Source organism: Aulostomus chinensis, chromosome 9 (genome assembly GCF_037954235.1).
Source record: "Aulostomus chinensis isolate RoL2024-O1b breed Wild chromosome 9, RoL_Achi_v1.0, whole genome shotgun sequence".
Classification (NCBI taxonomy): domain Eukaryota; kingdom Metazoa; phylum Chordata; class Actinopteri; order Syngnathiformes; family Aulostomidae; genus Aulostomus; species Aulostomus chinensis.
Window position 1 is genome coordinate 9,216,611 of NC_141328.1, and position 12,949 is coordinate 9,229,559.

A 12,949-nucleotide genomic window follows, 5' to 3' on the forward strand; every position below is an offset into this window, starting at 1 on the left:
CTATCATTTGATATTCTAGAAAGGTTGTGTGAAAGTAGCCATACTGCAGGCTGATCAGAAGGAAAATATATAATAAATGTACTTGTTTGTCATCCACACCCTCGCAAATACATCCCATCATTTCATACCGTCTCTTTCAAGTCTACTATCAATAAAGGCACCAAATGCACCAAATACACATAAATATAGCGGTGCATCTGATAAAGACATCAGGTTTTTTTTCTCACCTTTTTAAACATCATTTTTCTTGAAGTACTGTATTTTCAGGAGAACACGGACATGGAGAAGAAACCCCAGTCAACCAATTGGGCTTTTACTGAAGCAGGACGCACTGAATCCACAAGCACATTCTTGTCAGACAAAACACTCATTTGCATCCATCTGACACAATCTGCCACAGGTCAGCGGAGCAACATGTCTTACTAAGTATTCAGCATCAAGAACAGGTATCACCTGTATACTCTTTCAGTAATGCAATACATTGTAGTTATACAGATGAAAAATATACATTTGTCACACACATGGACAAAATGACATGCATTTACAACCACAGATTCATTTTCAATATTGTACATTGTCCGCACATGCACACAGGAATAGATTTATCACGTTATCACAAGAACACAACACTTGTTGGGATTTGCCTCAGTTTTAACCTCTGAACACACAGGACAATGCACAGTGTGTGCTAGTAAAACTGCATCTTTGTATTTGAGCTCAGTCCAGTCAGACCTTTCTCTCTTGAAGTGGATTTATCAATTCTTGAGAAAGATTCTTCATACGTCTGTAAAACCCATGAAGAAGGGTGTGGAATTTTCATAACAATAATGATTTATTAATAAAGGTTGTGCCTTATCACCTGTCCTGTTTGAATTGTTCATGGGCAGGATTTTGAAGGTATAGTCGTGGCGTTTGGGGGTTGCAGTTGGAGTTGGGCAGAGGATTGCAGTTCTACTTTTTGCAGATGATGTGGTCCGTCCTGTGACCTTCAGCTCACACTGGACTGATTTGTAAAGTGTGAAGTGACTGGGATGAGGATCAGCACCAATAAATCGCTGGCTATGGTTTCCAGCAGGAGTTTAAGTATTTCAGGTCCTGTTCTCGAGTGAAAAAATTATGAAGCATTAGATGGGCCAAAGGATCTGAGCAGCGGGAGCAGTCATGCTTTTGCTCTGTATCACACTGCTGTTAAGAAAAGAGAGCTGAGCCAGAAGGGAAAGCCTTTGTTCATATTCTTATGTGGTCATGAAATATGGGTCATGACCTAAAGAGCAAGATTGCAAATGCAAGTTGCTCAAAATGGTTTCCTCAGAAGGGTGCTGGTGTCTCCCTCAGGGATAAGATGAGAAGTTCGGTCGTCCCAGAGGGTCTTGGAGTAGTCTAAAGCAGCGGTTCCCAAACTTTTTTGGCCACGCAGCAACTTCTATATCCTGAGTGGGTTAATGCACCTACAATTCCCCTCACCTTCTGGATAAAAAAGCAACAATGCCGCATACAGTGCATAGAGGAAAACTTCCTCTACACTTTGTCTTAAGATGAGGGGCATTTTAAATAGCCTGCATTTACCCATCCATCCATCCATCCATCCATCCATTTTCTTCCGCTTATCCTGTTAAGGGTTGCAGGGGGGCTGGAGCCTATCCCAGCAGCTTTCAGGCGAGAGGCGGGGTTCTGTGGGAGGAAGCCAGAGTACCTGAAGAGAACCCACATAGGCACAGGGAGAACATGCAGACTCCACACAGAAAGATCCCGAGTCCGAGCCAGGACTTGAAAGCCGGAACCTTCTTGCTGTGAGGCAACAGTGCTAACCACTGCACCACCATGTTCTCCCTGTGCCTGTGTGGGTTCTCTCCAGGTACTCTGGCTTCCTCCCACAGTCCAAAGACATGCAAATGGGGACGAGGCTGATTGATACTCTAAATTGACCGTAGGTGCAGCTATGAGTGAATGGTTGTCTTTCTCTATGTGTTGGCCCTGCGATGGACTGGGGACCCATCCAGGGTGAAACCCGCCTCTCGCCTGAAAGCTGCTGGGATAGGCATGACCATGACCCTTAACAGGATAAGCTGAAGAAAATGGATGGATGGATGTCAGCATTTGATTTTAAATCTTACAAAGGAAATGTTTATTGAGGAAAATCCCACTTAAAAAACACTCCAGACTGTCATCACATTTTTTATCTTGGTCTTAAGGAACCGATTGAGGTGGTTATTAACATTTCCGTGTTTCTCACATTCTGCATTGTAAACTGTTTTCTTGTCTGTAACAACATCTACTGCACGTCTGTCCGTCCTGGGTGAGGGATCCCTCCTCTGTTGCTCACCCTGAGGTTTCTCAGATTTTTCCCTGTTAAAAGGATTTTCTATGGAGTTTTTCCTCGGTCGATGTGAGGGTCTAAGGGCAGAGGATGTTGTTATGATGCCATGTGAAGCCCTTTGAGACAAACTGTTTGTGAAAACGGGCTGTACAAATAAAATTGCCTTGCCTTGCCTTGTCTTAGGGTTTCTGTTCAGGATGCCACCTGGATGCCTCCCTATAGGAGTGTTCCAGGTACTTCCAGCTAGGAGGAAGTAGTGGGGCAGACCGAGGACACACTGTCCTGGGAACACCACAGGATCTCTTTGTTGAACCTGGTCAATGTGGCCAGGGAAAGAGAAGTTTGGGGTTCCCTGCTGGAGTTGCAAACCCCCTCCCCAACTTCCGACCCAATTCTGGATAAGCGGTTGAAGATGGATGGATGGATTGTTATGAAGGCCAAGATACTTGAGAGACTATTGCATGAGGTTTGACAATGTTTTTTCATATGAAAAATAGATTTTAAGATGTAATCAATAATATATTTACAAACACTTACATATACAGATATTCAAAAGACACAGTAAATCACAGTAAGGTGAACAATGGGAAGATTCTTTCAAAAAAGTAAGGTAAATGTAGAGATGAAGAAAGAAACAGATTCTAAACTCTGTCTCTATGGAGTGAAATTCAGTTTTCATGAAGATTTAGTTGCTACTAATCTTTCCTCATCCTCTTCCTCTGTTTCTTCATCTCTGGTTTGTGGAATGGAGGTAAGCAGCAGTGTGTCGACATGCACTTCTTCATCATCTGACTGAATCACAGGTGTGTCAGCTCCGCCCCCACTGGTATCGCTAGACCCAGATGATGTAGAGGACAAGCGAGACTTGGAGCTGCTGTGAACTTCATTCTGTCGTTTTAATGGTTGACGCACCCTGTAGACAACCTCTGCATCTTCATCCTCCTCATCTTCATCTTCGTCTTCACCCTCTGTAAACAGAAGCTAATAAGAAATGTCCAAACCTGCTCTGCCAGCGCTAGCTGTATGAATAGAGTGCCCTTTTCAGTGTGTCCCTCCATTGTATGAAAATATTTCAAAACCCCAAAAAGATTTATTTGTAGTTTTATGTTTACATCTCCTCTCTCTTTTGGGAAATGCATTTAGAAGCGCAAATCAAATTAAAAATGTTACTGAAGAAATGCTCCAAATGTATTGGATATTTTATATCCCTGATAAGAACATTGTGTACTGTTTTGCAGTGAACTACTTGGAGAAGCTGAAGCTGGCTTACGCATTTTTGACAGGCAACAAATATCATATATTCTCTTCCCATGGGATAACCTGTGAATGTCATATCAGAGCACTGAGTGTGTATTCCTGTAACAACAGATCCTGCAACAAAACTAAAATATCTGATGTTGAATTGCCAGAACAGCAGGTCCATCAAAGTAAAATTTTTTTTTGTGTTACAAAATGATCATACCTGTACAAAAATACTCAAGTCTACTCCAAGTGGCTGAAGAGAAAAAAAAAGTTTATACAGTGTAATGAAAAAAAGTTGTAGCCTATCAAGAGAAATAGTCATAAATTATGATATTCATGACAGTTAGCTGCAACAGCACCAAGAAATTAAAGCAGAAAGGGCTTAACTTAATTGACCCATCCAAAATTTTTGTAATCATATCTGTGATTTTTCTACTTTGGCAAGGGTCACTAGTTCAATCCTACGGACGTGGAGAATCAGGAGTTGCCCTTTCCTCATTACAACCACCAAAGTGCCCTGTTCGTGGGGCCATTTACCCGAACTGCTCCAGTGGAGCTGCTCAGTTGCCAGCAGAACAGAAGCCCTGTGCACACCTGGAATGAAGATCCAGCCTGAGTGATCTGGTCAGCTTTAATATCAGGTTTTCACACTCACTGTGTCCTGAATGTGTCTTGAGATCTGGTCACATTGCTTCCATAGTGTGAATGCACATGTGTCCTGGGCCACACTGAAGGACGCCCTCATCAGCTGATGTGCTTTGTAGAAGCATAGATACCACAGCTGAGTGCTCATGTGACTACAACAACAAATAAGCGTGTTTAATCTCTGGACATTTTGAGCGACATACTAATGTGTGCCACTTGCACACCTGCATGCCATTGCAAATGGTAATATAGGTGTCTATTTGTGCACAGAGAGAAAAAGTATGATCTGATCACAGCAGATGCATGCGGAGATGCTTTTTAAGCCAAGTGTGATCACAAGCAGCAGAGCACCCAATTGTGATAGGACCACATCAAGACAAAGACAAATTATTACACCAGGGGCTTGCAAGGCCAGTCTGTAGTTTTCCTGAGGATTTTCCAGGTAGGAATGTTCAACTGGGTGAATTTGATCAGTTAGTTTCCCCTAAATAAATAAAGGTTAAAAAAAACGCAAAACAAGATCATATCAGTGTACCTGGTAGTGGGGATGTCAGCGCTCCCTCATCTGTGCTTGAGCCTGAGTTGAGGAACACATCAAGGGCCTCTTGGTCGGATATGTCCATCAGGTCCATCTGCTCCAGCACATCCACATTTACCTCCATGGATGAAATACTCCCCATGGGGGCTGCATATACAGGAACAAGATCAACTGAAGTATTAAAACCCCAAAGACGTTAAAAAGCATGAAATTAACTTCTGAGTTATTTTGACTTCATGTATTGCTTTATTTTAATTATATGAATAAATGAAGTTCAGTTAAAGCTGCTAATGTTTTTTTTGCAAAGCAGATGTGAAGTCGTATCCCCACAGCTTTCATAACAGTTACGCACCCTCTTTGTTTCACCAACACATGACGACAAGTGGTCAGTCACTCACGTTTTCTGCTGTCAATCTGCAGGTGGGAGGAGGGCAGGTAGTTGTCCACATCATGCTGGTAGACCTCCTCAAAAAAGAGCTGCCTCTCCCTTAGCTTCAAATGCTGGGCGGAATCATTGTCCAACACTCTCTGAGAGTTGTCTCTCTCTGCTAAACAACAAATGATAAACACATATAAAATAAATAAAGAAGGTGCTGTGTGTTAACATTCATGTTTCTTGTGAAAGACAGAGATTCCTTCTCTGTATTATCTGTCTTAATTTTGGAAAAGCCCATGGGAATGTTAACTTTCTGGTTGGCTTACAAAAAAACATCAGCCCCACAGCACTCCCAACAGCATGAGGAAGCAGTGGCCCAGATCATCCTATGAAATTTCTGCCATTTGTACTCGAATGTATACAAACCAAAGCTCATGGCTATAAGTGAGTGTTTGATATAAATGATCTTGTAAATTAAGAGTTACACACTTGAATTGAGCATTCTTTCTTTGACTCTTTTCCGGTAATATGCTGCCCCCAGTTGTATTGGACTATGAGGCACCAACTTGTTCTGATCACACTTGTTTTGTACCTTAAAAGTGTTTATGGATGTTAATTAAACATTATGCATTCCAGGGAGCCATCCCAGTCTACCAATTAAACCTGTTGTAGATTCCCACAAAGCAATAAGGCCTATAAATGCCCAAGGAATTTTAGGTGCATGTGTATTTTAAGTATTAACAAATAAAGGAACAGTACATTCAACAGATTTCCATCAATGACATTTGAGAGATGAGTACTTACTGACATGAAATTATTATTATTATATTTGTATTAGTAGCCTACATTTATGTGCAGTATTTGAATAGTTGAAAAATAATATTATTTGGTAATCTGTTGACTTCTTTCTTTTTCTATCTATTCCACTTCTTTCAGTTGGCCTTTTTGTGGCTTTTTCATGGCATAGAATATGTTCTCATTGTACCAGTCTGACCTCTAGTGGTCTCATAAAACACTGACGGAGAGAGGGAGCAAGAGAGAGAGAGACAGAGAGAGAGAAATAGAAACCAGGTTTGCCTTGCAACACTGCTTCAAAATTGCACATTTTAGCATCAAAGCCAGTGTACAGTAGGTGTGTTGACTCCTGCATATTTTTGCAGATGTATTGCTATCTTGATGTTGGCAGACTACTATGTAAGAGCAAGAGTAAAACCTTGAAGATGCTTGAGTTGTCAAAATGATGTTATTGCGATGTGTGAAAATACAAAACCGTATTAAACATAACAGAGCATCTGTCCTTCATTTGCCTCCAGCATCAACCTTTGCCAAGCTGACCAGCTTTGGTTGTGTAACTGAACTAAATTCTCTCCGACACACGCTGTGCCTCCTCACACTGGTCTCCACGAGCTGACACTTTGACTCATGTCACTATATGTTTGTGAGTGTGTGTGTGTGTGTGTGCGTGTATGTGTGTGCGCATTATGCTTTAATGTGTTTGTGCAATTGAGTTTGCACTCATTTTGTCATCTAGAGTGTAGTCTGTACAGCATGTTTACATTTGCCAGAGATGGATGCAGCATGCACACAATGAACACACAATCAACATTCACTTTAACTTCAACTACATGCAGAGCTTTTGAGCGCTGCTTTTATCCTACTTGAAAACAAACTCTGCATCATCCTCAAATCTATCTTTGTCAAATCCAGCGTCTTCAGACAGCCCAGTCTTTGGACACCCACTGAGAGAGTTTGTCATTCACTCTTCCCTCTAGTGCTGGGTGTCCACTATTTTAACATCAGCCTTTCATTCTTTCACTCAAGCTGTCATGGAGGCAAGAATCTATTCGGCAGTTCAGCCACTCTTGGCATTTCAGCAGTTAGTAAAACAACTGGGATTTTAGTAAATGATTGAAACTTTGCAGTATCAATATACTCTATATGAGCCAGTGGCCAAATGTAAATAATCTAGTTTAGTTAGACTAACCTTTTAGTTAATAATCATTTCTCCATCTAACTGGATCAGTGGATTTGCACAATCTGATGAAGAAACTCTGAGTTTTATTAGCGAAAATGTAGACACACCACTGCCCCAGCTGCATCCCAACAGCCCAGCAATACAGTACAAAGAAAAAATAAAAACATGACTGAATTTCTTATGACTGTGTGATTATGGCATTATCACTCAAGATAATCATGTCATGTGATGTGTTGTTTAAAGACATTGATTTTCTTAACATGCCAACCTGCCAAAGGCTCCTCCTACATGCCAGTGTCCACATTTCGTCAGCCATCATGCAGCAGCCACAGGAAAATGTCAACAAAACAATAATCATCGACAGACAGTTGCAGCAGTGACAACAAGGCTGAAACTATTATGATGAAAATACTGCTGGCCTTTCTTTCAATTCAGCATGTTTCTTTTTCCCCACTCTTCCTTTAAAAATCTTATTTCACTACTCAAGTTGGGATCACCAGAGGACGTGTTCAACCCACGCACCAGCTCAGATGTATGTCTCCATCTGTCTACTCCTGTGTGGGAGAAAAACATGTATGTAAATGGCTGACTCATCCAGATAACGTCTTAGGTTTATACCATTTGTCTATGGATGAAGACGATGAGAGGGAGGACTTGCATATTGGCTGAGCTTATATTATTATCATGCTCAGTGTCAGACAGAAACAGTGTTCATAGCCTCCATGGGGAAATCCCTTGCTTTAGACAGAGGTTATTAACGCCAAGAGATCCTTATGCAGCTGTTTGGCTCATCAAGTTAAGTGTTTTTCTACATTTTAATTTAGCCTAGACTCTCAGAGGCAATCCAAAAAGAAAAAGTAATGTGTTGCATCACCAATGGTGGCAAATTAACTGCCAGTAAATGGGTGCTGTTCAAGACATGCAAGGATCGTAAGCGCAGAATCAGATAAAATTGTGTGAAAGAAGACAACTCATTCACTTCTTCGTCAGCTGCTGCTTTACCCTCATCTAGGCTATGAATCACAGGTCACATGGAAAGGATTTACTGTAGGTGAGGCATGGAACAGAGAACAACTGTGCTGACTATTCTGTTGTTCAGAAAGCGTTGGCCTCAGGATATTAACAGACATGGCTTATAAAAGTAAAATGATAAATCTCAGTTTGTAAGAGGAGGTCAAATCCCACAGATGAAAGTAAAAAACTTTTTTTAAAGTCATATTTTTAATTCAGTGACTGAAAAGTAGCTTTTGTTTTGTCTTATCTCAAACTTCTTTGGCTGATGTCTACTATGACACTGTAGCAGTGTTGATAGCAATGCAAGACAGTCAAGATCCATTATTAAATGGCTCAGTTTAGGGACTTCCTGCATTTAATGAAGCATGCATTTATGATGGAGGAGATAAAACCTGAACTTCATTCCCCAGTGATATGTTTGATGGATATTTCCACGTAGAAAGTCAGAAGAAACATGAATGCATAGTCTCGAGCATTTCTCTAACAGTGAGCCTTTTCTATGTATAACACTAAACTACAAAAGTCCAAATATGTTCTCAGTGTGTACAATTTATTACCACTCAGCTCAATATTTATGCATATCCATTCAAGGAGAAGTGGCACTAAATCATTTTTGGTACTGAGTTTCTTTAACATAACTCACCAAATTGCACATATCTCCCATTTTACTTGAACCTCATTTTCAAACGCGGATTTTTAACATTATTTTCAACCTCATTGCTGGTAGTGGTGCAAATAATAATAATAATAATAATAATAATAATAATACCTAGAGGGCTCTTGTAGAGCACACACATCCACCAAGGCTTAATCAGCCAAGCCCAATGTTCTCTGCCCCAAAATGCCCTCATCCACCAAGTTTGGTGAAAATTGGCTGAGTTATTTTACCTGCTAGGTAGAATGGCCTGCAGCACAGGAGAACCATTCCTACTTTAGTGTTTCACATCATGGATTGACATGGTGAGTTTTGTAAGAGACAAAAAAATAACACTGATCACATGACTTCTTGGCAGAGGTAATAATTATCAAGTATCGTATATTCTGAAACCATGAATATTTTTTAGTCAAGTATCATACTGTTTTTAGTCTCACGCTTTTACAACCCCTCCTTGTTAACCTACAAAATACTTCAGTTAATTACATACCCCTTGCCAGAGTGCAATCACAGCCTAACACACCGTATAGTTAATTCTCTTTAAAATCCAACATACATGATTTCAGCCTTCGACAGAAAAAAAAGGTGGGCTTTAACTAACCGTCTCAAGCTTTACACTATTATAAGAGCTGCCTTCTGAGATTCTATGACACTTGTGATCTGTGACAGGACCTATGCCCTCTACCCAGAAATCCCTGCTCTGTCTCAGCCCACTGTGAATCATAATTACCCAGGGCTTAGTGTTACATAATGCTGGTACACTCCTTCAACTGCACACCCTACAACACCAGACTACTGCATCATAGTCAAAGATTTGCAGCCTCGGCTGTACATGCATGCATGTAGGATGCTCGTGTTAGAAAGGAAGGAAGTGAAGAAGAAAAAAGAGAGAAAGAAACACACAAGTTTGGTGTTATGCAACCTGAGCCTGCTGTGCATTATTCCTGCTATAAAGTAACTGTTGTGTCTGTGATTTAAGGCAAAGGCTTAGCTGGATCTGCTTGCCTCAGCTTAGCCTCATGCAGACACACTGGTGCAGTGATACCATGCATTTGTTGTGCATCAATGCAATAACTGTACGTTATGTTAAGTGAAAGCCTGTCTTTGTTCTTGTTTCTTTATCCTCTTTGCATAATTAATGCTTTCCACATCATCCAGCAGACATTTTGACTTTACAATTGATCAGATGATGGTACTTTTCATGTCTGGCACTAATGCAGAGGTTGTGAGGTGTTTTTAGTGGAAGTAAAGGGGTGGGGGTGGGTTGTCTAAGGCCAGAGGCGACAGTTGAGCTGAAGCATATGATTATTCCACACTTTTGATTCCAGGGTCTTACCCTTTTGCCTCTTTAACCGCTCTGTTCCTGATAAGCTACCTTCAAAGCTAGTCTTTGTTTTGCAGTCAAGTATTACATATTGATTCAAATGGTTCTCTCACTTTTCATTTTTTATTTTTCCCCAGTGTGTAATGGTTTTTCCATCCTCTGGTTACCTTATCAGCAGAGTTGATGCTCTCGATGATCAAAGCATTCTTCTCATTTCATGCATCATTGACTGCTCCATGCCACTTTAATGGTGCAGTCATATATCAAGAGACCTGGGAACTGCACTCGAAGCAAGGAACAAGCGTTCCTATTGAACCACAGAGTCACATGGTATAGCTTTAAATTCCCTTGTGGTGAATGGAAAGAAAAATCCCATGATCATTTCTCTGTTTTTGTCAAAAAGAAACGAAGGAAAGCAGTTGCACTGCATTGCTGGTCACATTTGACAGCCCATCTGTCTCAAAGTCTAATCCTCTGATTCTGCAGCTTCTACTTCTAGCCTGGCACCTGATGATGGTGTCACCCAGCTCTCAGCAGTGTACAGCCACATCATCTTTAGTTATTACTGCTATTATTTACAGAGCCAATCACTCTCATCGGCTGGCCATGTAGCCACAGCAGTCCATCAAGCATAAATCATTTATGAGTGAGATCACTGCGCCACAACAGCCCCCCATCTTCCCCACTCCCCTCACGACCAAAACACTCCCATCCATAAAAAAAACAGTCACGTATCAGAGAGTAAGTCCAGTGGTCGGTCAAGACCATTTCCCTACCTCTATGTCCTACAGCAGAAAGCACAGCATAATAACACGATCAATGAATCCCCTACATGATCAGATTAGGCACATCAATCACTGTCTTTTCTTCTCCACCACTCAGTTCCATGAGTTCATTCCCATCTTCAAGTCCCTCATCAACCACTCTGTCAGATCTGATTTTGTATTCCCAGACCACTTCCATTTCCAAAACCATTAGGGTTCTTCACTTGGGCTAGAAGCAAAGATGACCCCCAGCATTGCTCCCTATTAAGGTCAATAAACACAGGCCTCTCAGTCATCTCCACAGAGCTCACATGTAGCACTGCCTCTAGCCATTAGCAAACACTCATACGTCCCCCTGAACAAAGATATATTCATTAAACTGACATATACAAAAAGCTGTTATGAGGTCCGTTGGGAAGCAACTGTTAGCATTCCTTTCTTGTTGTGTTCTTCCTTTAGCTTAGAAAGACTCAGAGAAGTCGTTGCTATACCTTCACTGATTAAATATCATCTATATCAACAGTGTCACAGTGCTATCAAGGTTAAGTCAGATGAAAATAAATGGCCTATGGTTGCTTTTAGCTTGACTAGTATGGCTGTTGTCACAGTTATGTTTGATTAACAGTAGTTAGTAATGAAGATTGGTTCAAGGCTGGATCAAGAGTAAATGAATGAATTGACTATTGGTAAATGTAATTTGATTTTGAAGCCATTTAGGAGAGCAGTGTGGCTTGTGGAAAATTATGTAACATCCATGCACGTTCTATTCTATGTAACATAAAGTACATCCAGGTTTAAGGCTGTTCTTCATATTTTCGAAGAGATAACTGATGATTAACTAAACATTTGCCACAAAGAAAGAAAAAGAGAGTTAATATGTTAAACATAGCTTTAGAATAAAAACATCGCCAAGCTGGGAAATGCAGATACTTCATTAACTTGTGAAATGAATACTTTGTAAGGGATGTATTCCCGATCTTAAAGTGTTAAACTGGAACAACACGGAATATGTTCCCATACAAAACATAACATAAACATAAAACAACACTGTTCAGCATTTCTGCCTCTTGCCCAGCTGCATTTCTGTTAACACATTCAGGTACTTACATGCCAGACGTTTCTTGTGGTTGGTTGACCCAGTAGATGACATGATCCAGTGATGTGTGACTGTTTGAAGAGAGTGTTTTCTTTTGCGTATGTGTGTGTGTGTGTGTGTGTGTGTGTGTGTGTGTGTGTGTGTGTGTGTGTGTGTGTGTGTGTGTGTGTGTGTGTGTGTGAATTTGTCTTGTCTCCTCCTGTCAAGGCTCCAGGAAAGGATGCTGGTAAGTGTAGTGGCTGCTCATGTGGTAATCTCTTGACTTTGGCACAGGACTATCAAAGATATTCACATTCCCCCCTCTCTTTGCCTTTCTAGCTTTCGTCTACTCTGTTCTGCCTTTGTTGCTGTGTTCACTGACTCCCTCTCCCCTTTGTAATCGCCTTTGCTGTTCTTTCTAGGTTTCCCTCTCACTGCTTCACACTCTCATCTCGGCTTCCTCGCTGTCTCATTCTCACACACATACACACACTCGCCTCCGTCAGACGAGCTCAGTAGGGTGACACAGAGTTGTGCAGCTTAGGGATGGGGGGATGAGTGATAGTGGGCTACGGCATTGTGGCCTGTACCAACTGGTGATGACAAGGGGGTCAGTAAGATCAGGAGGAATGTAGGCTTTTGCATAATAGGAATATACCAGAATTAAACCCCTCCTGTTTTACATATACTATCCTTTACTTTATATATCTATAGTTTATTTATTCAGTTTAATAAAGGATGAGAGCTTCATAACTGTGATTCCATCCTGAATCAATATAAATTAAGCATCCCACTGTTAACTGACTTTATAACCTACCTATGAAGCATTTGTTATGCTATAACTTGTGTCATGCTGTGCTATCCATGTTTGTTTATGCATTGTCTTGTTTTAAGCTTTGTAGTTCAACCTTCTCATTATGTATCATTTTGTGCAGACTTGTTGCATGACACAGAAAATAGTGGTTACTCATGACGGTTCAGATCTTCATATAAATGTAAAATATCACTTTTCTGAAGATTTTTT

General features: G+C 40.8%; 1 protein-coding gene across 1 annotated transcript; it reads right to left on the reverse strand.

The window, feature by feature from the left end:
- Window positions 1–1,829: 1,829 nt before the first annotated feature.
- Window positions 1,830–12,450, reverse strand: LOC147255711 (dysbindin-like). The gene is made up of 4 exons (XM_086213590.1): window positions 11,958–12,450; window positions 5,141–5,290; window positions 4,740–4,889; window positions 1,830–3,285 (listed from the first exon to the last, which is right to left on the reverse strand). Exons 1-4 carry the CDS (start codon window positions 11,998–12,000, stop codon window positions 2,993–2,995), a joined length of 636 nt encoding a protein of 211 aa, XP_086069716.1. The 5' UTR covers window positions 12,001–12,450; the 3' UTR covers window positions 1,830–2,992.
- Between the last annotated feature and the right edge of the window lie 499 nt (window positions 12,451–12,949).